Source organism: Leptosomus discolor, chromosome 4 (genome assembly GCF_034619465.1).
Source record: "Leptosomus discolor isolate bLepDis1 chromosome 4, bLepDis1.hap2, whole genome shotgun sequence".
NCBI lineage: Eukaryota > Metazoa > Chordata > Aves > Leptosomiformes > Leptosomidae > Leptosomus > Leptosomus discolor.
This window is the reverse complement of record NC_141394.1, coordinates 56,626,912-56,652,922: the sequence shown is the minus strand read 5'-3', so window position 1 is coordinate 56,652,922 and position 26,011 is coordinate 56,626,912. Positions and strand designations below refer to the sequence as shown.

The window sequence follows — 26,011 nt, the reverse complement described above, 5'->3', positions numbered from 1 at the left end:
GGGAAAAGAAAGGAAACTGTCAACCTTGTGTTTATTTTTTTCTTTTACTGTTACCCTCTTGATAAAATAACAAGCAGCCAGCAAAATGTACATCAGCTGTATTTGAGACCCCTACAAGAACTGGTGAATTGACCTCACCTCTGTTACTTTACAACTTGCAGTGACTTTAGTGTTTAACTCCATCGCTGTACATCTGGTACTTAATGATACAGCATCTGTTGTGCTATTCCTGGGTCACCTGGTATGGCTGTGATTGGACTATTGGGAAGAGGGGTGTTAATTATTTTATGCAAGTATTTTACTTCAGCCTGCCTCCATTTGGGCTTCTAGCAAAACTTGTATTGGCAATGCTAATCACTAGCTGGCTGGTAAAGAAGTAACATGCCAGCAAACCTTGTTCAAAATCTAATTGAGTATGTTAAAGACAGGCATGGTAATAATCCTCCTCAGTGATCAAATGCTTTGTGGCTTCATTAATTATCTAAATTCCCTGCCAAGCTAACTTCTGGTGAGCTCCCATGTTCCACCCAGTGTGCAAATGAAGACAAGGAAGCCAGAGACATTTTGGCAGAGTCATATAAACTAATATCAAAGCTATTCTGGAAAAACTTAAAATTGCCCAAACTTTTTTAATAAAAAAGTGTGTAATCTGTTGCCGGTGGGATGAATTACAGGTGCGGCCCTGAGCCAGACTTCAGGGGAGAAGAGCAAAAGGCAGTGTCCCAAGTGGGCCATGATGGGTACAAGAAGGTATTCGTAATCCCTCGGCTCGGGATCATCCTCAGGGCGCGCTCTCGCTGGAGGAAGGAAGAGCTTTTGATTAGAGCTTGTTTCAGCAGCACTGATGGGGGAAGCACGCTTTAGGGGAGAGTGTTTTCACATCAAAATCTGCCGAACAGATTTAGCATCCATCTTTCAGTGTTGTTATCTGTAAAAACATAGTTACGTGTTTTTACCTGTGTTAACAGAGTTAGCGTACGTACATACGCTACGCACACACGTACGTATTATCTCATTATTACGAGCAGTTCCTGAGCAGGAGGCGCCCCGACGCGCACTGCAGGGAAGCGGAGGCCACTCCGGCCCGAGCCGGTTTCAAGCTCCGGGCTGCCCCGCGGCCGCCCCGGCCCACCTGGGTCTCGGGGGCGGCTCCTCCCCGCGGCCGCCCCTTCCCCCCCGGGTCTCGGAGCTGCTTCCCCTTCCCCCCGGGCCGCCTCGCCCGCCCCAGACGCGGAGCAGCGCTGAGGTGACGGGCGCCGGCGGCCGGTCCGCGCAGGCGCAGCGGGGCGGGTGAGTCAGCGGCGGCCGCTGGGCGTCGCGCCCGGGCGGCGGCCCCGAGGTCCCTCGCACATCCGGGTGCCGCGGCGCCGCCCACCGCCGGCCTCCCGGCTATCGCTGCCGCCCGGGGCCAGCGGGGGCCGCGCCGCAGCCGGGCCGGGCGTTTCCGATGCGAATCGCCGCCCGCTCGCCGGCCGCGGGCGTGCGGCGGGGAGCGGCCGGGCTCTGTGTGCGGTCGCCGCCATGATGCCGGCCCTGGCCGCCCAGCGGCGGGGCTGCCGCGGTCTCTACCGCCTGTACCTGCGGTGCCAGGCGGCGCCGCTCTCCCGCGCCTGTCACGGTGAGTCCCTCAGGGCCCGGCCTGCTGCATTGCGGGCCCCCGGAGCGGGCAGGGCCGGGCCGGGCCGGGCCGGGCCGGGCCGGGCCGGCGGACCCCCGCTTTCCCCGGGCGAGCCTCGTAGGAGTGTGTCAGCAAGCTGCGTGGTGGCGTGGGGAAGAGCGAGTGCTAGCGCTCGCTGGGGGCCGCCGGCCTGGGGTGCCCCCGGGGCGGTAAGGGACTCCTCTTGGGGCGGTGACCCTGCCCCGGCGGTGGAGCATCTCCGGGCCGGGAGCCGCCGGAGAGCTGCGGCTGCTCTCCGGGAATCGGCTGGAAAAAGAAGCAAGTGTTCAAGTCGTAGCTGCCTCGGTAGGCGAGGCGTATCCCGACGAGCGTAATACCTCATCGCGGGTATTTTCACACGCCTTTTGTAGGCCTGCTGCCCTGTCAGCCCGAGCCTTACGTAAAGCTGGTACGTCATGCCCGTGTTGGGGTTGAAGTTTACAGTAATTATATAAAATGAAGCGCGGTCTTGCAGGATTTGTGTTCGTCTGGGGAGTGAGCCCTGGCTTTTCCTTTAGGCCACAGATCCCATGAAATTTAAATTCTGACCGGTTTTGTTGCTTTTCCCATAATCACTTCTGTTTGAATTGCAGCAAATAGCCTTTTGCTTTAATGGCTTCTTGTGTACGTATGGGTTAATAGGAAAGATGTCCTCTAAACATGCTGATTAAGTTTCCTTTTTTCAACTGCGCCAGTATCACCAAAGCTTAGGAAACAACACTGCTCATCCTGTGCCATATGTTTATTGTAGTGTTATGTGAGTGGTAATGAGTAAGTTCACTGAGCTGTGCTGAGTTGATTTTTGTGGTCTTTTGTTGCATTAGCGACAACTTAATAAGAGCTTATCTGACTTTTTTTGGTGAAATTGTTCTGTAAGTTTCAGGTCGCTGCATGCACACGTGCAGATACTGTAGAGGACTAAACCAAAAGGAAATCTGTTGAGACTTTTATGGAATAAACAGTTTTATAAAATATCATTTTGTGAGTGGTGCATTATGCATATGTGATTAGTTATACTTTATATGACTTGATTTACCAGCACTGCTTAATTAAAAAAAAAAAAAAAAAAAAAATTCTTTTAATGAGTGCTTTCCAAAGCAGCCAGTTTGTCAGTTGCATTTCTGGTTGGAGGAGTTAAGTACCATCTCTGCAGAAGTCTTTATGCTGCCTAGAAGAAACTGGTTGTTAGTACAGGTTGGCCTGTACTGCATATAACTCTACTTTTGGCTAGTCTTTTGAAATTGAAGATTTCTCAATAGACTTTTTACATATTTATCTTGTAATTTGTCTGTTGCAAAATTTAAGATTCTTCTGTCTAAAATGTTTTATATGATGTTATGTGCTTTTCTACGTAATTTCTGTAGCAAGTTGCTCTTAATGTGTAATGCACTCAGTTCAGTTTTTCTTATTTGTTAAGCTGTGGTTTGTATGAGTACACAGTGAAATGAAATGGCAACAGTGGCCAATAGTTTTGTAGTGGTCTGGTTTTGTTCTTTTATCAATACTTGTTTTTTAAAGATTTTGAGGCAGTATGACTAGAATGGAACCTACTGTTTCAGTAAGCCAGTCTTATCAAATAGCTTTGTAGTTTGTTTATTTTTTTTTTAACCCCGTTAAGATCATCTAGAGGTCTTTGGAAATAGTGCATACCGGATTGTATGGGAAAACCCCCTAATGTTAGAATGAATTTTGAAAGTGAATGTTTGAAGGGAGGCAGTGAAAGCATGCTGGGTACTCCCGTTTTGTAATTCCTAAACATGGGTAAAATAAACACAGATCAGTACTTAAAAGCTAACTTTCCATATCTTATGCTGGTATAGCTGGACCACTTTCCCTTCTTTTTCCTTCCAGAATGGTTAAACATCTTTTTTCCTCGCCTGTTAGGATGGCAAGCTTCAATGAAAAGTGGCAGTCTGGCTTATATTCTACCATGCAATCGTTTGCCTGTGCAGTTGATGAGTCAAGTGAGAGTTTATACCTCCAATGGTCAGAAAAAAGATCTTGGGTCAGAAGAGAAAAATGGATCAACCCCTGAAGAAACCCTGCATAAAGTTGTAACAGGTAGTACTAAGCTAAAATAAAGAGTTTTTATATAAATTTAAAAACTTTATGTATTTAACAATTGATAACTTTTTTTTTCCAATTATGTGGTGTTACAGTTGCAGAATTCTTAGTATGTGTTGCTTGTGGGCATCTATACATTTCAAATGCTAAGCAGAGAGGAATGCTAAAATTTATTTCTTTGTTATCCCAGTATTTAAAGGATTTAAGTTTAATCAAATTTAAAGTGGTGATTATAAAGTGTGGATGCTAAAAGGGATTAGGTAATAAGGGATAAGAAATGGAATGTATTACTTGTCTTTCACCACTTTGCTTGCTTACTTGAATTCTTTTTGTAGTATTTCAGGTTTGTTGTGTGAAATGAACTAGTGATAAAGATTGAATAAGTGTGAATACTGAGCAGTGTGACTTCTCCAGGTCAGCCTATAGCTGACTGGTAAAGAAGGTTGAGCTGTTCCATCTGCTAGAGCTTTCTAATCTGACAGTTGTCAGAACTGCAGCATTCACGTTGGATGCTTGATATAACGGACATAACCTGACCCTCCTTGCTGTTCAGTTTGATTGTCAATTGTGCTAGTCAGGTGCTTATGAAATTCAGAATTGTCTTGTCCTTGCTCTGTTGTAGCATCCTCTATTTTTTCTGCTTATTAAGTGTAGGACTGCACAGATGCATGTTTGGAAGACTGCCGTGCTTAAGAAATAAGAAATGCTTTTTAAAATGGAAGCTATCTTTTGTGTTGTGCTTTTGTCTAAAACTAAGTGGTCTACTAAAGAAAATTTCCTTCTCTTTATTGTCAAGTTAGCAAGTATTTGTTCTTCCTTTAGTAACTTGTAAATTCCTAAGGCTTGCAGCAGTCTTTAAAAGCTAGTAACTCTAGCCAGCTAAGAGTATTACTTTTCAGATATTTGGAAGTACAAAAGTGGATCTTAAATGTTGTTCTAAGTGTAACAATAAGATACTGTTTCTTAAGTCTGTGATTGGATTTTAAAAGAGAATAATACTTAAGACCGTTCATGTTTCTTGGAAAGACTTGAGCTGAAGGTGGCTGCTAGAGGGTGAGATTCATGCACAAGAATGTCTGCCTGAATACAGTGGAAGACTGTAGAGCCAGTTGTAGCTGTTGGTATTTTCTGGGTTCTTAACGTGCAGTTACTGGTGTTAAAAATCGGACATGTGAAAATAGTCTAGCACTACTGCTTTCATGCCTTAACTTTATATAATTGTAGACTGTCATTAGAAGGGGTGTTCCCACCTTCTCCCACTCCAATCTGGTTATTCCCTCTTTTGTGCTGGCATTAATGAAGTTTAGGCCTGTTTTGTGAAAAAATAATTGCTTCCTTGTTTTGCAGAGCTAGAGTAGAGGTAGGATGGATCAGGCAGCTGATGTCTCTGCTCACTGTCTCTAAAATAGCTGAAGGCAAGATGCTGCCCTTTGTGGTGGCGCAGCCTTGAGTCATAGTAAGCCTTGAGTGGAACTGAGCCACATGGGCATCATGAGACTTGACCAACCTGATAGCCTTCTATGGTGGCATGACTGGCTGGGCAGATGAGGGGAGAGCAGTGGGTGTTGCCCACCTCGACTTCAGCAAGGCTTTTGACACTATCTCCCATCACATCCTCATAGGTAAGCTTAGGAAGTGTGGGTTGGATGAGTGGACAGTGAGGTGGATTGAGAACTGGCTGAAGGACAGAGCTAAGAGGGTTGTGACCAGTGACGCAGAGTTCAGCTGGAGGCCTGTGGCTGTTGGTATTCCCCAGGGGTTGGTACCAGGTCCAGTCTTACTCAATACATTCGTCAATGACCTGGATGAAGGGACAGAGTGCACCCTCAGCAAGTCTGCTGATGATACTAAACTGGGAGGAGTGGCTGATACACTGGAAGGCTGTGCTGCTGTTCAGTGAGACCTGGACAGGCTGGAGAGCTGGGTGGAGGGGAACCTAATGAGGTTCAACAAGGGCAAGTATAGGGTCCTGCACTTGGGGAGGAATAACCCCATGCACCAGTACAGGTTGGGGGTCAATCTGCTGGAGAGCAGCTCTGCAGAGAAGGACCTGGGGGTCCTGGTGGACAGCAAGTCGACCATGAGCCAGCAATGTGCCCTTGTGGCCAAGAAGGCCAATGGTATCCTGGGGTGCATTGAGAAGAGTGTGGCCAGCAGGTTGAGGGAGGTTCTCCTCCCCCTCTGCTCTGCTCTGATGAGGCCACATCTGGAGTCCTCTGTCCAGTTCTGGTCCCCCGAGTTCAAGAGAGACAAGGAACTGCTGGAGAGAGTCCAGAGGGAGGGGCCCAAAGATGATGAGGGGGCTGGAACATCTCTTCTACAAGGAAGGGCTGAGAGAACGGGGGCTCTTTAGCCTGGAGAAGGCTCTGGGGACACCTTATTGTGGCCTTTCAGTACTTAAAGGGGGCCTGTAAGAAAGATGGGGACAGTCTTTTTAGTAGGGCCTGTTGTGATAGGGCAAGGACTAATGGTTTTAAGCTAAAAGTGGGCTATAAGGAAGAAATTTTTTGCAATGAGGGTAATGAAACACTGGAAAAGGTTGCCCAGAGAGGTGGTAGAAGCCCCATCCCTGAAAACATTCAAGGAGAGGTTGGATGGAGCTTTAAGCAACCTGATCCAGCTAAAGATGTCCCTGGTCACTGTGGGAGGGTTGGACTAGATGACCTCTAAAGGTCTCTTCCAACCCGAACTATTCTATGGGGTCTCACCACAGCGGAGTAGAGAGGGAGCATCACCCCCCTTGACCTGCTGGCCACACTTCTTTTGATGCAGCCCCAGGATATGGTTGGCCTTCTGGACTATGAGTGCACATTGCTGGCTCATGTCCAGCTTTTCATCCACCCACACCCCCAAGTCCTTCTTGGCAGGGCTGCTCTCAGTCCCTTCATCCCACAGCCTGTATTGATACTGGGGGTTGCCCCGACCCAGCTGCAGAACCTTGCACTTGGCCTTATTGAACCTCGTGAAGTTCACACAGGCCCACTTCTCAAGCTTGTCCAGATCCCTCTGGATGGCATCCCATCCCTCAGGCATGTCAACCACGCCACTCAGCTTGGTGTCATCAGCAAACTTGCTGAGGGTGCACTCAGTCCCGCTGTCTATGTCATTGATGAAGATTTTAAACAGCACTGTTCCCAGTACGGACCCCTGAAGGACACCACTCGTCACTAATCTCCATCTGGACATTGAGCCGTTGACCACTACCCTTTGGATGTGACCATCCAACCAGTTCCTCATCCACTGAACAGTCCACCCATCAAATCCGTATCTCTCCAATTTAGAGAAGGATCTTGTGGGGGACCGTGCCAAAGGCCTTACAGAAGCCTAGGTAGATGACATCCATAGCTCTTCCCTTGTGCACTGATGTAGTCACTCCATCATAGAAGGCCACTAGGCTGGTCAGGCAGGACTTGCCCTTGGTGAAGCCATGCTGTCTGTGCCAAATCACCCCCCTGTCCTCCATGTGCCTTAGCACAGCTTCTAGGAGGATCTGTTCCATGGTCTTCCCAGGCACAGTGGTGAGGCTGACAGGTTAGTAGTTCCTGGGGTCCTCCTTTGTACCGTTTTTAAAGATGGGTGCAATGTTTCCCTTTTTCCAGTCAGCAGGGACTTCACCTGACTGCCATGGCTTTTCAGATATCATGGAGAGTGGCTTGGCAACATCGGCCAATTTGCTCAGGACTCTGGGATGCATCTTGTCAGGTCCCATAGACTTATGTATGTCAGGTTCCTCAGGTGGTCATGAACCTGATCTTCCCTGAAAGTGGGAGGGACTTTGCTCTCCCAGTCCCCATCTTGCGCCCCATCCACTCGAGAGGTGTGGGAGGAGAGGTTGCCAGTGAAGATGGAGGCAAAAAAGTCGTTGAGTACCTCAGCGTTCTTGTCGTCCATTGTTACCAGCTTGCTAGTCTTGCTCATTGGAGTGGGGTACACTTTAACCTTCCTTTTCTGGTTGATGTATCTGTAGAAGCCCTTCCTATTATTCTTTGCGTCCTTTGCCAAGTTCAGCTCAAAGCCGTGCCTTGGCCTTCCTGACCACATCCCTACACAACCAGGCAGCGTCCCTATACTCTTCCCAGGATACCTGTCCCAGCTTCCACTGCTTGTACACTTCCTTCTTGCCCTTTAGTTTGACCAGCAGATCTTGACTCAGCCATGCCTGTCTCTTGCCTTGCTTTCCTGATTTCTTACCCCTGGGGATTGAGAGCTCTTGGGTTCTGTGGAAGGCATCCTTAAAGATCTGCTAGGTGTGTTCTGCTCCCTTGTCCCTGAGGGCAGTTTCCCAGGGGGTCCTATTGACTGTCTCCTTGAAGAACTGGAAGTTTGCTTTCCTAAAATTCGGGGTGCTGACTTTACTCTTTGCCTGACCCATGTCCCTCGGGACTGTGAACTCCACCAGCCTGTGATCACTGCAGCCCAGGCTGCTTCCAGTCCTGATGTCACTGATGAGCTCACTTGTGTTGGTGATCATCAGGTCCAGTACAGCATTCCTTCTGCTAGAGCTATTACTTGGCTTAAGAAGTTCTCCTCCATGCACTCCAGGAATCTCCTGGATTGCCTAGAGCTCGTTGTGCAGATTTTCCAGCAGATGTCAGGATGGTTGAAGTCCCCCAGCAGGATGAGAGCCTGCAAGCGCGAAGCCTCCTGTAGCTGGAGTAAGAAGGCTTTGCCCACAGGCTCCCCTTGATTGGGGGAGCCTGTAGTAGACAGCGACCACAAGGGGAACCTTGTGGCCTCGGTCTCTAATTTTTACCCATAAGCTTTCAAGCTTTCATGGCTGTTCTTCAGAGACGGCTCTTCACAGTCTGTCCATTTCTTGATGTAGAGAGCAACGCCTCCACCCCTCCTTCCTTGCCTGTCCCTTCTGAACAGCCTGTAGCCATTGATAGCCACATGGCAGTCATGGGATTTGTCCCAGCAAGTTTCAGTAATGGCAACCAGGTTGTAGCTTTCTAGCAGCACGGTGGCTTCCAACTTCTCCTGTTTGTTGCCCACGCTGCGTGCATTGGTGTAGAGGTACTTAGCTGGGCTGTCGGCTGTGCCATCTTCTTAGAAGAACACCCCTGAGTTCCTTTGAGGTATTTCTCTGGTGTTTCCCTGTTGGCTCCTACTACCTCAGGAGCCCCGGCTCATCTTCATAAGACTTCAAGCGTGCAGAGTGACAGGCTGAGGGCCCTTGCTAGCACCCCATCACTCCAGCCTTGGCGTGTTGTCCCACAGCTTGTCGCAGGCAAGCCTGATATTATCCTACTCCCCCTTCTGGTCTAGTTTATTGATCAATGCTATATTAAATGTCTTATTTTGTTATTTATTTTTTTACTATTTCTGTCTTTTATTTTGAAAGTCTTGTTGGAAATCTGGCAGAAATGTTGTTTAATTGTCCGGGTGAGAAGCAATATTAAAATATATTCTTATTTTGTTGTGTCAACCAAACTCTTTACTAAAAAGAGAAGTAGGTACTTCCATATTTACAGTGAGCTTTATTTTTATTTTACAGGACAAGATACGACCAATGCAGGTCAAAAGCCGGCTTTCCTTAAAGAGCCAATCCAAGTAAAAGGTAATGAAATACTTCCTGTGTTGAAACTTTACTGCTGTCTGCTAGTAGTCAAGAAAGATACATCTAAGGAAACTGTGGTTCCTCTTCAGCTGTGTAACAGGTTCTGTGAATAACATTTTAGAACACACTTGTATGTCAGCTTTGTTTGATACCCAGTTGTTTGAAAATGACTCCTGAAAAATCAAATATAGCAGTATGCCTTCTAATTACTCACTCTTCTGTGTCTGCCTTTAATTGTTTCATTTAAGCTGTTGAGTTTGGCAGGAAAGGACTATTTTTTCTCATCTGTTACTGCCTTCTGTCCTCCTTGTGTGTTCTTAGGCATGGCCATTCACCATCTCAGACTTAACTGTGGCTAAGCCGAATACTTGATCTTCCCCTGTTCCTTGTTCTAAGTCTTCCTCTGTTCCTTCTTATTGCTGAGTTAATCTAATCAGTGTTGCTTCTAAATATATTTTGACCACATGAACCTGCATAATCTGAGTCCTGTAATGTTCCCATTTGTGCCTGTAGTAGTGTGGTGGGCTGACCCTGGCTGGGTGCCAGGTGCTCACCAAGGCTGCTGTATTGCTCCCCACCTCAACTAAACAGGGAGAGAAAAAATATAACAAAAGGCTCGTGGCTGAGATAAGGACAGGAACATCACTTAGCAGTTACTGTCATGGCCAAAAGAGACTCGACTTGGAGAAAATTCGTTTAATTTATTACCAATCGAATCAGAGGAAGGTAATGAGAAATAAAACCTAAATTTAAAACACCTTCCCCCCCCCCCTCCATTTTTCCCAGGCTTAACTTTACTCCTGATTTTCTCTACCTCCTGCCCCACAATGGCACAGGGGGATAGGGAATGGGGGTTGCAGTCAGTTCATCACACGTTGTTTCTGCTGCTCCTTCCTCCTCAGGGGAAGACTCCTCGCTCTCTTCCCCTGCTCCAGTGTGGGGTCCCTCCCATGGGAGACAGTTCTCCGAGAGCTTCTCCAGTGTGAGCCCTTCCTACAGGCGGTTCTTCACAAACTGCTCCAGCGTGAGTTCCTTCCACGGGGTGCAGTCCTTCAGGAACAGACTGCTCCAGCGCAGGTCCCCCATGGAGTCATGAGTCCTGCCAGCAAACCTGTTTCAGCGTGGGCTCCTCTCTCCATGGGTCCACAGGTCCCACCAGAAGCCTGCTCTGGCATGGGCTTCCCACGGGGTCGCAGCCTTCTTTGGGTGTCCACCTGCTCCAGTGTGGGGTCCTCGACGGGCTGCAGGCAGACATCTACTCCACTGTGGACCTCCATGGGCTGCAGGGGGACAACCTGCCTCGCCATGGTGTTTACCACGGGCTGCAGGTTAATCTCTGCTCTGGTGCCTGGAGCATCTCTCCACCCCCCCCCCCCCCCCCCCCCTGCTTCTTCACTGACCCTGGTGTCTGCAGAGTTGTTTCTCTCACATATTCTCACTCCTCTCTCCCGCTGCAATTGCTGTAGCACAGGTTTTTTTCCCCTTTCTTAAATACATTATTCCAGAGGCATGACCACCATTGCTGATGGGCTCGGCCTTGGCCAGCGGTGAGTCTATCTTGGAGCCGGTGGCATTGGCTGTATTGGACATTGCAGCTTCTCACAGAAGCCACCCCTGTAGCCCATCCCACTACCAAAACCTTGCCACACAAACCCAATACAAATAAATACATGCTTTTGTCTTTAGTTATGTAGTTTAAAGATGTAAGTGGATAAAATAAGGGCACAACTGTAGTGTTTTTAATTTATCGTGGCTTGATTTCACTCCATCGTCACTCCTGTAGTTTCTATTAGGTTATTGTGAGAATTATGCTATTAAAAAATCCTGCGCTTTTAATCACTTCTAGCCTTCTATGTATCGAAATAACTTTACAAAACAGAAATTGCCATTTCTCTTTTAAACTCCTTCCAAAAAAAAAAAAAATCTCTGGGGTGAAAGGGACTCAGCAGGCTGTAAACTGTATCAAAATTCCTTCCTGTCTTTCCACAAATTTAAAGAAGCATCAAATCATAATACTTGTTAGTAACAAGGTGAGATCAGTGTGTCTCTATGCATATTTTCTGTAGACTTTTTTCTATATCCTTTATGTCAGTTTCTTTGGGTTTATTTTCACTTAGTGTCTGCATGCAGGGGGACCATACAAGGTAGACAGGAGAAATTGGATAGACTGTTGTAAAAATAGATATCTCTTTCAGTGAGAAGAGAGTTTTGCCTCTCTAGATTATCAACGTGCAAGCAAGAATGCTTACGTTAAACATTTTGATAGTGTCTAGAAAGTGGAATCCTAGTCTTCAGATGCTGCTGTGACTTAGTAATACTTGGATCAATAAGTTTCTAAGACAATAACATTTTTAAAGGATCACTAATCTTAAAAATTTGTACTATTTGAAGTGGTTTATTTACATAATCTTTTATTTGGCTTTGTCCTTCTTGTAAATACCAAATTGATTTATTTTTATTGCAAATTTGATACAGTTATTTGAATTAGGGGTAGGGTTGTTGAGATAGTGTACAATGTACAATTGGTCATAATACTTTCTTTAGTGAAATTTACCTGTGTTTCTGAAAGATGGATTAGTGTGTGTTTGATAAATCTACAAGTTATTTTTTTACTAAGGTTAATACACGTAACATACATATCTTTTTTAAATAAGAAAAGGTGGGAAGCGTTCTTCTTGTTAAAAAATGTTCATCTTGTTCTAGCCTTAGTAAATGGACTGGTTTTAGGAAATCTCTAATTTTTTTGTCACCTTTGCTCAGGAGCATTGTGCGATGAATGTGGTTACTCAAGTACTTAAAAATTGTTCAAACTTAAAAAACTTAAAAAAAGTTCAAACTGGATGATGGAAATCAGGTGATTATTGTAAATATTGATGTCTGTAGTGATAGTGCATTCTTGAGTGTCAAGCAATATGTGTTGCCTTTAAGCTTTCAAAACTCAGAAATAAGGTAATGTAGATCTCTGGGAAAATTTTTCTTTAAAGTCTTCAAGTGAAGTAACTTTCTATGAGTATACTGTGACTTAAAGAGTTCTAGACTATAGAAATCCTGTCAATCCTGTGGTACGCAGGAAGTTCATGTGTGTTCATAAGTCTCCTCACCTGCAGAATTTGAGCTTTTTGTTTTCAATTGTGTTCTTTAATGTTATATGCCTCAGCAATTGTAACTGCTCTTCCAATAAGCATGATGTTTTTAATGGAAGTGAGTGTACAGTGACTTACATTTGAAAATAAGACAAAGTTATGAATGTTTAGACAAGCAGGAAATAATGGCATAAATTTAAAATGCCATTTATCCTTTTTTCTGAATATACGTGCTATTCTTTTGCATGGTAAGAGTACATCTTCTAGACATACAAAGCATTATAAAGAAAGAATGTATTTTTTTAATTGTTATAAATGCCTAATATTAAGTGTGCTAATTTTGAAAGTAATAGTTGAGAAAAATGACATATATAGTCTGTCTCAGTTCTCTGTATGGTCTGCAATGGTCAAAATCTTACCTGCAGAGGGTGGAGTTGGTTCAGTACTGGAAAAAAAGAAATGGATCCCTGTGGTGCCATTTCAGTCACTAGAGTGAGGGTTTCCAAGTTGCCATTTTTGAATGCTATCTTAGTAGCTAAACGCCATCTCTGACGTCAAAGTTGGAGAAGTAGCTGACAGTGGCAGTTAACTGTGGGGATGTTTGAGGGCCCTGAACAACAACTTAGCAAACAGCATTTTTGGAGGTAAATCATTCTACCGTTACTCATTTCCGCAATGAAGAACATTCCTTTCTCTTCACTGTTTCCTATCTCAGTTACAAGCATTGTTTTTCAAATCTCCACTTAGAGGTATCATGGTACGACAGTAGACTGAATTACCTTTTGAAGTTTCTGCTGTAGTTTCCATGAATGACTTAACTTGGTTATCTATTTCTGTTTTTAAGTGAAAGCAGTCCTTAAGAAAAGAGAGTATGGACCAAAATACACACAGAATAACTTCATCACTGGAGTCAGAGCAATAAATGAGTTTTGTCTTAAATCCAGGTACGATGGCTTTGAGTTGAAATTTAAATTGTTAATATTTGTTTGTTTGTATGTGCTTTAAAAGTATTTGTGATTGTAGAGTGATTTTGCACAGCAACTTTTTCTAAATGCTTTTGTGGTGTACATAATCATAAGTGGCTGAAGTTAGTTCTTGTTTGCTTAGTGTTACAGTGGATTAGGAACTTGTACTCAGCTTGCATGTTTCAGTAGTTGCTTCTTGAAGTAATTTATTTGTACTTACATGACATAAATATAGTTGGGGAGATTCCACCTCTAGAGTAGCTAGTTACAGGGAGGGATGGCAAATAACTCTTGTTTTCAGCATTTTGGGGTCGTGATGGTTTGACGTGAACATCTCCAGATCAGTGGAAACCTTGTATTACATGAGGTCTGTAATTTGGTATAAAATATAATCTGATTCATTGTAGCCTAACTGTTGTCACTTGATTCTTATTTACTGCCTTTTGCTATGTGCCATGCCTGCCAGCAGGTCTTAGTGACTATCGCTATAGTTGAGGTGTCTGTTGAATTTCATGCAAGTCACGTGTGTGACCCATATTAAATCTAAAGGCTTAGCAGCTTTGTTTGTAACTTTTTCTGCTGTCACTGTTCCTCCCCAGTTTTTACATATAGAGTATGTCACCAGACTTGGTCTTTGATGAAAATCCAGTCCCAAATTATGCTTAGTCCTCTGCCATATTTTTATCATAACTGGCTTGTTGTGCAGAGAAATAACTAGCTACAGTTTTGCTGGATTGACCAAAAGGAGGGGGGGAAAAAAAATTAGTAGATAATTGGTTGGGCTAAAAATGAAACATTCTGTTCTATTTAAAAAAAAATTTTAAAAAAGTCCCTGATGCTTCTCGGTGTAGATGCCCTAATGTGTAGCTCAGCACAGGAAATTTATCTGTTCCCCCAAGTAGTTCTGTTTTCTCCAACCTTTTGCAGCTTGAGCTGGGGGTGTAGGTTTCGAGGTTAAATTTCTTAACTTTTTATGTCACATGACTTCTGATTTCCATTTAGAGAGTTATGAACCCTCTTGTTTAGGACTTGTCCACATTATCAGTTACATGCGGATCATTCATTGGATGTTTTATTATTCAATGTTTTATTACTTTGTCTTCCATGTATGGTATTTAATAGTTTGAGGTCATAATTTGGAACAGCATCCTAGGGATTGCTTGCTTCGTGTTGCATATCTGTTCTGTTTGGCTCAAGTAAACAACTTCAGGTTTTTTGTACTGCAAATTAATAGTATCAAAATTGTGGAAGATCACTCAGACGTAAAAGTAAAACTAGAACAATACGAACTTTTTCTTGCACTGAACTGTTTGTCCACTTCCCTTAGTGATTTAGACCAGCTGAGGAAGATTAAACGACGAAGCCCCCATGATGACACTGAGACTTTCACTGTGTACCTGAGATCGGATGTAGAGGCAAAGTAAGAACATTTTTATGAAGGAAAATGTTTGGATCATTTAAAATGGATTATATGAGAGAGAGAGAAAAAAACCTTTGAAGGTCAGGTTTACAATGTGGAAGGGCAATGTTTTCCATTTGCTATCTGGACACATTTTATATCCTCATTTTTGTAATAATTACATGGTGTATATAAAATTAGAGAGTATGTTTCATGTGTCCAAAGATTAATTGCTTGTCCTCAGCTCCCTCTTGCCCAGCTTTTTATTCTGTAAAGTAGTCTGTGTGGCTTCTTATCAGAATGATGTTCTGATTTTAGGAAAGGCATTTGTGATGTAGTCAAACTGGAAAGATGTTGCATAAATAGAAGCATTGTTAAGTTACTTTTACTCTGTGCAGGTCTCTTGAAGTTTGGGGTAGTCCAGAGGCTCTTGCTAGAGAAAGAAAAAGACGTAAAGAGGCAGAGATCAAGTACAGAGAAAGTGAGTATAGAGTTTCCAAATAACTTCAGATGTAAACAACGAAGTATGGTTGTTAGAAATCCACTAGATGGTGTGTTATTTCACTGAGAACATAAACATTTGGAATTAGCAATTACTGATCAGGTTTTATAGCACAGTGTTAGAGTAACACGTTACTATCTATGCAGATACGCTCTATTACTGTCTTACAATTTATGTGATATAGCAAGACTATATATTCAGCTGAGATCTGTAGTCATACTTTGTTTTTTGGGGGGCTTTCAATTTTTAGATTATAATTAACATCTTCAATGGTTTGGGATTTTTTTAACTGAGAATTTTGAAAAGACTTAAAACCAATCCAAATTTTGATACGATACCGTTACTCGTTTGTTTTTCCTCTGAAATGAATTCAGCTTACCTTTGTGCTTCAGACGGGGGAATCATCCCCAAGTCATCTCTTTGCTTAAAATTATTGTTGTCCTCCTTGCTGGTATTATCAATGACGGGTACAGTCAAATCAGTAGTTTGTAGTGGATTTTGTTTTGTCTAGTCAGTTAAAAATCACAGGAGAGGCAATATTGCTTCAAGGTTCTTACCTCTAATTTTAAGGTGCCTAATTGGCACCTAATTGTTTTGGAAACAGTTTTGCCACTGGAACACCCTCCTAGTAAAAAGTCTAGAGCTGCAGGCATTTGCTAAGGTACCTGTAAGTGTTTGTACTGAAAGTGCAGTCAGTACCTTCAACATCCAAAAAATTAGGTTAAAAAATACTACTCAGTCATAATAGCATAGTGCAACATTGTATACTTGAAGCGGTAACTCCCTTTTATTTACGGACTGTCCTTGTACTTCACCGGTTGTTTTAATCGATTTAAATGTGTACAATGTATTTTGTGTGACTTTGTGGGGGAGAATTTAGCACTACAGCTTCTAAATACTGTTAGTATGCCAATGCTTATTTTGAAGTTACTGAACATCATTAGTGAATGGAAGAAATACTGATGTTAAGAGACTTGCTTTGAAACATCCTTTCCCCTCTTCTTCATGGTTAAGGGGTGGGAGGGGGGCAGTAGAATGCCTGGATTTGGTGCAGTGTGTTTTGAGTTTTTCCCTCTGTGTATCATCCTTTGTTGGTAAAAATGGCAATGACATATAGGATCATAACTGATCATATTTGGCATTTTGCATGAAACACACAATATGTGTTTCTGATTAACAATACTAGGAGAGTTGTTCACAAAGAAAGCTAGACCGTGTAGCTCTTACTAGAAGTTGACTGCTGCATAAAAAAAATAAGTTTCTGAAACTACTGGTTACTAGTGTGTATTCATTATAACAATTTTGTGTTGCAGATCTATTTAGAAACCAAAGGCTGTTATGGGAATACAGGGAGTTCTTTGGAAATACTAAGGTAAGGCGTGTTTAAAAGTGTTTTTTTTTGGCTAAAAAAAATGCCATGAGATGTACTATGACACCTTTTGAAGGAAAAAGTTGTGAAACAGTTGCAGAAGCTTAACTAACTGAATATTATTGGAAGATTTATACCGGATCTGTCTCTGTAATGCGGTGGTAAATGTTACGATGCCAGTTTAAATGAGTTCCTCCTGTGGCAGTGTAAGGTGTTTTTTTGTTTGTTTGTGTGGGTTTTTGGTGTTTTTTTTTTTGTTGTCAGTTGCCTTCTTATTAACAAAATTGCAGCTGTATTTGTGATTTCATCTATAGCCTATAAACACGTATAGTAAATATATTGCTAATATAAAGAAATGGAGTAAGTTTCTTAAGGAGAAAAAAACCCCCAAACATGAACACTTTGCTCTGTGCCCTACTGGCCCTTGGTCTTTGCTTAAGCAGACCTATCCCTAGATCCAGGTGCTCTGGTAGAGTGGTTTCTTAATGTTTCTGCTGCACAGCTGGCTCCTGTCCTTATGGTTGCAGTGGCCCCTGCTGGAGGCTTTGTTTGTTGTTTATCCTTTTTATAGCCATCTGTAGAAATGTGTAAGACCCAACTGCAGTTTGGGTCAGCATTCAGTAGTAAATTAGTAGGCTTCAAGGACTGTAGCTTTACTTCTGCAATACAGGGCAATGCAAATTTTTTATTTAATAATGTGTATGGTAGGGCCTTCATGAGGTCAAGATTTGGTTATTTTATTTTAATAATCTCTTATTTCTTTATGTAGCCACGCTCCAGCGCAGCAGCTATGTTTTTCAAGGGACCAGGGAAGGTGGTAATGGTAGCTATTTGCATGTAAGTTTAAAAAAAAAAAAAAAAAAATAATGTTTTGTTTATGCAAATATAAACCAATTTACTTTTACTATCCTGGAAATGAGAACAGTCTGTGTATTCAAGCTAAAGATACCTGTGTCTCTGTAACTGAAGTTAATAGATTTGTGTATTTATTATTGATGGGAGAGAGTTTAGGTAAATACATTCATCAATATATGGAGATCAGGAGTAGAATATATCTCTGATCAGAGAAGAACAATTTTTTTGTAGTTGACCAGACTAAACAGTTTATTAAAGCAAAAGCTAAAATTTTGAAGGACATGAAGAGGCAGGCATTTAAAGTTGTCCTTTTTTCTGGCTCCTTCTTGAGAGGAAGTTTTTCGTATGTTTTAAATAATCTTCCATATAACAGACAGCAAAAATTCAGTCTTTCTGCTGTTGTTAAACTTTTTTCCTCTCTAACTGAGAAGGGGATATTTTAGGAGGTTTTTGCCTTTAACTTGACTTGCAGGTTTGAATGAAACAACCCTAAACATCCTTATTTAAAGCAAAGGAACACAGAGACTATCTGGCGTTAAATACGTGGAAGTGTGCTAAGTTTATCTCAGGAAATGATGGCTAAAATTTACTTGCCATAAAACCTGTGAATTTTTAAAATAAATTTGATTTTATAAAAGGTTTTGCTAAGACACTGTTGATACAAAGGAGCAAAATAGAAACAGGGAAAATACTTTTTTTGAGCACAGGAAACACCGTTTTGAGCAGCAAATAAGCCTTTGGCTTTTCCTACAAAACTATCACTTTTTGCTTGGGGAGAAAAGACTCACAAAGCTTGTTTGACTGAAAACCTCCATTTTGCATTATTGAATATTTGACTAGTAATTATTCAGAGCTTTCCAAGTTAAAAACACAGAAGAACTGCTAGTATGGATGTTTGTAAGGGGGGTGGGGGTGGGGAAGGGGAGGGATATTGTATGGTCACTTCCACCTCCTTCACTTTCTTACAATGATCTAGAGACAACAGACCTTTACTCCTGCTTTGTAAACAGGGCATTGCCATAAACATTGCACTCTCCTCACTTTAGAAATACCTTTTGGATGATTAGGTACTTTTATAGAGGAATACCTGGCAGCCAGGCCAGCAGAAGTTTGTAGAGGCTGTTGTATTGCTCAGTCATGCTTCTGTAGAGCTTTTTTAAAAGTTAAGGATCTTGTGACCCTCAAATAAATACCTGATGACTTTTCAGAGATTTAAGTCAAGGCCACCATCAGTGATGCTTCGTGTGTGGCCCTGATCTTGACATCAGCAGATTTTTAATGGCTTCTGGTTTTGGGTCAAGAAGGGCCAATCTGTCTTAACTTTTTCCTTTGGAATGGTTTGGTAGGCTTTTCACAAAATTCAGGCTTCCCCAGTGAGGATCAAATGTGGTTCAGTCAAAAGCAAAGTTCGTCTCTACAGATCCACGTGTCAAAGTGTAGACCAGCTGCACTGGCACACTCTATGTTGTTAATAGAATTCTGTGTACAAGGAAAAACTTTGAAGGTCTGTTAGAGAACTACAGGAAGGTAATGTCTTTTATCAAAAAGGAGATGATCTATGTTAGCAAAATGTTCTTCAGAGTATGGCATTTTCGAAGTGATTTCATTGGCATGCTAATGCTTTACCTTTTAAACAATACAAAGTTTGCACGGTTTATAATTTTTTTTTAAAAAAATACTGGTGGTCAAGGATGTTCGTAGTGTTATTACTTCTTTGGAAATAATATGATGAAATGTGTTTAGCTTTCAAATCCGGAGCCCAAATAGGAGATTTTTTCCCATAGATTCATAATGGATCTGAATATTTTCAGTTTGATTTTTTTTTTTAATTTTGACATTTACTGTCCTTTCTTTAAAACCCTAAATATTTTATGTAAGTAGACAGGACAGTTGTGTAAATCAGGCTGGGTCCTTCTAGACCAGTATCTTATGCTGTGAGGTAGAGTATAAAAAAGTGGGCAATCACATGATGGTGCAATTCCTTGTATATTTCTCAATTCCCCATAATTCCTGTTCCCCATATACATCTTGGGGTTTTGAGGTGGGTATCTTGAAGCAAATTTGGAATGATAAATACATAAAAGCAAGTATTAATGCCCTTTAATTTTTTCAAGTTTACATTTCAGTCAGGATCAATTTATTTGAATTTTTTTAATTGTAATTTGAAGTTAGGAACCTTGATTTGAATAATTGATTTTGATCTACTTTTGCGTTTCTGTATTTTTTTTTTTCAAAGAAAGGCTGGTTCTGTTCATCTATCAGTACATTTTAAAATTACCAATTAAATTTAGATTCTACACTAAAATTGGCAAGACTTCTGACAGCAATGAAGATGAATATCTGTTCCAACACTTTTTTTTTTTTTTTTTTTTGCATTTTGTTGGTGAACGTCTGCCTCCTGTGTGGACTTTGGAATACAGTTATAAACAGTTTGTTGAATGAAACTGCGTATTTTCTAAATGCAGAAGAGAGGTTTATTAGAAAGTGCTGTATAGTAGTAGGTTTAATAAGCAAGAGAATTGTACCTAATGAATTGTGGCAGGTTTTTTGTGTGATTTGTTTGTTTGTTATTTCTTGGCATGATGCTCAAAATATTACATTAAGTCTTTTTCAGACTTTACCTAGCTTTGGTTTAAGTTCTGTTAAAATTTCCTACTCTTTCAGGTCCACACAGATAGAAATGAGGTAGCTAAACCAGTTCAGTTCATTTCAGTACAATAGAGAAAATACTTTCTGAATTGGTGGTCACTGGTGTAAAAGAAAACTTGGTTTCAAACTGATTCAGAGTATTTTAGCTGCCTTCTCAGAGTCTGCTGGTTTTGGATTATTTTTCCTCTGCTGCTTAAAAACTGTGTAGTGTTTCTGCAACAGAATTTAGGCTTTCATAGGGCTTATTGTTTTCAAATGCAGTGATGATTTTTTTTTTAAAGTAGTACATATTTTACTTGCAGTAAAAACCTGTCTCTCTTTGGTTTTTTCCCCTCCAAAACTGACTTTATCTATTGTCTTATACTGATGTGAACATCTAGTCAGACAGGAAGCACCAAATAGCCTTGATGGATCTGTAGATTCTCTAGGTTTTTTGTGATTATTTCACATGTAGAGTTCTTCATCTTTCTGTCCTGTTTCCAGCTTGCTGGGCATCATTAACAGATTGGTTTTGCTATGTCGGACATCTGAAAATCGTAGCGTGGTTTCTTTCTCAATTTCTAGGATGTCAGATCCCCTGACAAATTCAGAATTTGTAGAGGTGAAAAAAAATATCAGCTGAGTGCCTGTTGTGTCATCTGAACAGGTGGGGGTCCCACAACTGAATTGTACCTTCAGATAAGCTGTCAACTCCATTAATACAACATTGAGAAGAACAATACAAAAGTCAAGAGACTGTGCTCATGAATCCCACTGTAACTTATTTCATTCTCTTTCTGCGCTAAAGATGCACTATGCTGTGAGTTGGAAGAACTTGTAATTAACACAGGGAGTTTAAATTATGGTTTAGTGTTACAACAGCCTTCCTTTCTTCTTGGGTTATCCAATAACTTACGCATTTTTTTACTTCCCACCTATAAATTATGGTGATGCTTCACCATCTCATGAGGTAATAAGACTAAATTAAAAATTGTAAAGCACATTCAGGTCCTTGGATGAAAGGAGGTATAGAAAACAGTGCTATCTCTTGCTTGAAGAAGTGGATGTACTCTCACAGAAATTCTTTAAGGATGACCTTGGAAATGAATGTTATTTAATCAACTGTATAATTTGGTGTATGGCAAGGGGCTGGACTTGTGCTTCCTCTAACTTAAGTGTAATTTCTTAGCATGTGGTTGTTCAAAAACGCGACTACAAGATGTTGTTAATACTTACTTGTAGCACTTAATTTCATTTGGATACTTCTAAAAATTGCCAGCAAGCTAAACTCAAATATATAAAAAACGATAGAGGAGAATGTTGTAATCCTCTGTTCTGATTTTCTTTGCGATATGATTGTAACAATTAACCTACTGATTCTGAAAACGAATGTTTGAAGTGAGAATGTAGACTCGGATTTTAGTGCTGATAGTTACCTTTGTCTGTACAACATAACACAGTGCTTACTGCAGTGAGCTTGTAACCTTAAAAAAGATTTGACAAGTCACACTGGACATCTTAATGGAAAAGTTGCATAGATCATTTTTACAGCATAATCTAATGACAGCCTTGTCTTCCTGTCTGTTGTCTTATGTTTGTATTCTACTGGGAGTTGCCCAAGCTGGGATTGAAGTGGGGAACCTTGCACTCCAGTATTAGGAGGGAATGTGTAGGAGGCAAAGGATTGAAGAAAGAGAAAAGAAAATCATTAAGGCTTGTATCCTCTTACTGGTAGGCAATTAGTTTTTCTGAGTAGTGGATGTGATGGTAGTTTTCAAGAAGTGTAATTTACCCAGGAGCTAGAAGTTAACTATTTTTGATAAGTAAGTTTATATCAAGTTTAGCTGAAAGGGCTTTTTAACAGTAACCCTGCAGAAAATCCCGTATGGCTTATCTGCCTGTACAGGTCTCTAATGATTAAACTGATACTTGGTTTCACCACTTGCTGGCAGGTAATGCATGATTATGCAGCACTTGTGGTTTTGCTGGAAATATTGAAGACCCAATATTCTGTTGTTCTTTATCTTATTTCTTTTCTTTGTTTTCAGAAATGGCTTGAATTTTTTCTTTAAGCTACTTGCTTGGGTTTACACGGGTTCTGCAAGTATGTTTTCAGAAGCCATACATTCTTTAGCAGACACGTGTAACCAGGTGAGTATTTTTTTCCATTCTGCTTAAGTTAGTACTTACACAGTTATACTAATATATATACTATACACTATACACTTAGACATTATGGTTTGCCTATGCTTTCTAAATAGGAAACATCAGAGAAATGAAAAAATGAAACCAGTATTTTATTTAGGACAACTAGAGCCCATGGCAAAATATTTTCTTTACAAAGTTTGCTTGTAGATAACATTGACATTGTAGAGAAGCCTAGAAATGCCAAGTTTGTTAGCCACAACTCATATTAAAAATTACTCTCAGATTCTGCTGTGCTGTATATTTATAGTGCTCTTCCTGTTCAATACCTGTGATAATTTTTGTACTGTTTTGTATGATTTATATGCTTCCTAGAATTAGTAGTAATACATTCTAGGAGCAAAAAAAAGCTAGTACTTAATCTAATGACCATTTGAATAATATCTGGCAAAACAGTCTTAAAGGTGCTTTGTAAATAAACAGTTTCATCTAGGAGAGGGTCTTTTTGTATTTTTCTTTATTATTAAATAATTTCTGGTTTCTGTCATTCAGATTACAAAGCCTGCCCGGAGTGTGACAAGCTCTGTGTGCATGCAGTGGGAAGATGATGTGCTCTTCTGTGTGTGTGTAGTATACGTGTATATTTTTCAGCTTCCCAGAGACAAAAGTGAACCTCACTTACAAAGTAATTTTATTGTTATATATGGTTTTTATCAAACTGTAGGCAGATGAAGACGTGTTTTGCCAGAAAGTCACGTTACTTTAGAAACACTGCTAAGCCCAGAGCTCGCTCTACTGTTCCCCAATCTGAGTGCAAAGCTGTTGTTACTCTGTTGCAAATTTACTTGCCAAAACTAGTGGTTTCAACTAGTTGTTTGTACAGGTTTATCTAGCTGCTCTTTTATTTTTTTTATATTGATGCCAGTAATTTAATGGAAGGTTTATAAGCTAACAGTGACTTTGTGGCTTAGGTATTGTTTAGAATAATAATGATGAGAATTTGAGCATCTCTGTTTCTTTTTCTATTCCTAGACTGCCTTAGCAGCCTCTCACAACACAAGTAGCTGCATACCTGGCACGTTTACTTTCATAGGCGATGTGGCAGACACAGAGCTAGGCATGCAATATTAAAGTGCAGGGACAGAATTAATGTTTTTCCCACAATTTTCTTTAGTATGCTTGAGGCATACATTACGAGACCTTGACATTTCCCCTCCTTCCAGTGTAGAAAGAATCTTTCTTGTTGCAGTTTTGGTATAGCAAGGCTTTGGAAACAAAAAAAGTACTTAAAAGATGAGTGGCTGAAACCCTCATGCAGCTCAGGCAAGAGGAGTCGTTGGATAGCTTGTGGCTTGTGTAAAATGCAACGGTCTTGTATTCCTCCAAATTTGAGGAATGTGTGGAACCACAGAGCAGACTTAGTATGTTTAAAAGCATTTTAACATAATTTTGGCTACTTTTTTGTGTCAGTTGTACCTATGCTTCTCTGTCCAGAAGGACTGACTTGAAGACTCGCATTTTGTTTACTATTTTTCCAGTATGTTTTCTCTTTTATACAACCTTTCAACTGTTCCAGCTGTAAAGTGAAGACAGGGATGCTACTAACTGAACCGATAATGCTTATATTGGGAGGCAGACTTAAAGTGATTTTCTTTTGGTCAAGTCTGTCAATTTATAGGTGAACCACGTTTGATAGTGATATTATCTACCACTTACATGTGGAAGAGCTATTCTCTTTTTAAATGTGAAATTTAAATGTTCCGCTGGAAATGCAGGGGTTTTTGCTCAAACATTCAAGTATGTGCTTTTGGGAAAAACACGGGAGAAACCTTGCTGCCTCAAAGCAACTTGCTGCTGCAAAGACTAAAGTATCTGAATTTTAATACTTGTTATTATGTTTCTGTAATTCATAGTCCTAAACCAAAGCATGTGCTTTGCAAAACTGAGGTCTAGATTTATAACTTACTGCATGAATAGTTTAATACATGCCTAATTAAATGTATCCCAAATAGGCCATTTAGCTAGCAAGAGGTTTTTATTTCTTCCTTAAAAGTATTTTTTTCTTTAGTTTGGAGAGTATAAAGTTTCCTCCTGAAGGAAGCTGCAGTTTCAGATTATTACTTTAATTGTCGTATGCCATCACCATAGTCTCTGTATAATTTCTCTTGAAGAGGTATTTATTTAAATAGCTTTTTTTCCTGAACAACTTCATTCCTTCACATTGAAGCAGGGCAACAACATTTGTGATGGCATGTAATGTTCACTTTCGGTTGCAATTCTAAAATTATAATTAACAGTCATTCTTTTATATATATATACACACACAGAGAGGCTATGTAATTACTTATATATTATATATTTAGGTATAATTAACAATTTTTGAGGGGCAGTATATTTAGATGACAGATTTTAAGGATTGTATTCCAGCTGTAATAAATATTAGTAACAAAGCATATATGCAGATCAGCAAATTTCATCTGCCTTTATCTTTCAAGTTTAGTTGATGTAGAATGTTTCTAAATTTTTTTTTTTTTTTTTTTTAAATAAAGTTTTTTTCTTTTTTTCCTGAATAGGCGTTGCTAGCTCTGGGCATCAGTCAGTCTGCAAGGACGCCTGACCCTAGTCATCCGTAAGCTTTTTGAGTAAATAATGATTTTGGTAATTATATATAGCAGTAAGGTAGTTCTTGTTTGTGTGTCACCTTGTTCTTTTCAGTCTGCTGTTTTGTATCATTTCTGAAATGCATTGCTTCTGATTTTACAATAGATAAAATAAGAAAACTGGTTTCTTCCAAACTGCAGGAGTAGTAGCTTCAGTGGCTTGATGGATGTTACGTTTCCTGATTTTTGTGGGGGTTTTTTTTGTTTTTGTTTTTTTTGTGGTAAACTTCTTGATGTGTGTTATTTTAGTTGACATTGTTTCTTTTTAAGTTATTCTGGGCTCTTCTGCCTCTTCCGATGGATAGATTTGCTTGTTTTTAAACACTGTTCATGTGAATGACAAAATTTTTTAAAAATAAAAAATACTGTCCTCTTCCTGTTTTCAACGAAGTGCTTTTCTGCAAGGCAGCTATTTGTATCATAAGGAGATGCGTTTGACTTAAACTACCCTTCATTTTTATCTGAGTAATAGGGATATTACTGTTAAGTTCTTACAGCTTCATGACGGTTAGAAGCTATACTCTCCATGATATTTTCTTGGTGTTGACCTGCTTTACACTTCATGTGTTTGGACAAGTCATTCATCCTGTAAGCACTAGTTCAAAATATGTCTAATTTACAGAATTACTTAAGCTTCTCTTCATTAAAAGCATCAGGTAATTTGGAAAATATTTTAATCCTAAATTTGTCTGTATTCATTTTGTCTCCTTCCCCTCTCTTACTACTTTTCCCTTCGTCCTCAATATAGTCTTTTGTACTATTGGTTTTTAAATGCTGCTAAAGAAATGTACTGTTTGTAGTAGCAGTTAATACCAAAACAAGGAATAAAGGTACACTTTTAATATTGCTTTAGCTGTTCCCACTGCTCTTAATAATGGCAAGTGTTGAAAGTCTGCAGTTAGCTGAACTACTTAACAATGTCACAAATTTTATTCCCTTTAAATTAGCATTATAAAATATGTAGACTAGCTGCCTGTAAGGCTAGAGTTTTCGTTTAGAAGTAGCATTTCAGTAAAATGTAAAAGTGATATAAGCATTTGGGGTTTTTGTTTTGTGTTTTGTTTTGTTTTTTACAGTAGTAAAATCCTTAGTCTTTGCAGAAGAGCTAATACAGCTGTGTAAAC

The 26,011-nt window shown here is 40.6% G+C and overlaps 1 protein-coding gene across 1 annotated transcript in view; it reads left to right on the top strand.

Annotated features, from left to right (window-relative positions):
- The first annotated feature begins 1,521 nt into the window (after nt 1–1,521).
- SLC30A9 (solute carrier family 30 member 9) overlaps nt 1,522–26,011 on the top strand; it is a 39,847-nt gene continuing 15,357 nt past the window's right edge. Inside the window, exons 1-10 of the mRNA XM_086463732.1 lie at nt 1,522–1,618; nt 3,542–3,718; nt 9,219–9,281; nt 13,209–13,308; nt 14,657–14,749; nt 15,127–15,209; nt 16,544–16,602; nt 17,369–17,436; nt 22,131–22,233; nt 24,801–24,856. Of these exons, the coding sequence (XP_086319858.1) occupies nt 1,522–1,618; nt 3,542–3,718; nt 9,219–9,281; nt 13,209–13,308; nt 14,657–14,749; nt 15,127–15,209; nt 16,544–16,602; nt 17,369–17,436; nt 22,131–22,233; nt 24,801–24,856 (899 nt within the window). The remainder of the gene's footprint in view (nt 1,619–3,541; nt 3,719–9,218; nt 9,282–13,208; nt 13,309–14,656; nt 14,750–15,126; nt 15,210–16,543; nt 16,603–17,368; nt 17,437–22,130; nt 22,234–24,800; nt 24,857–26,011) is intronic.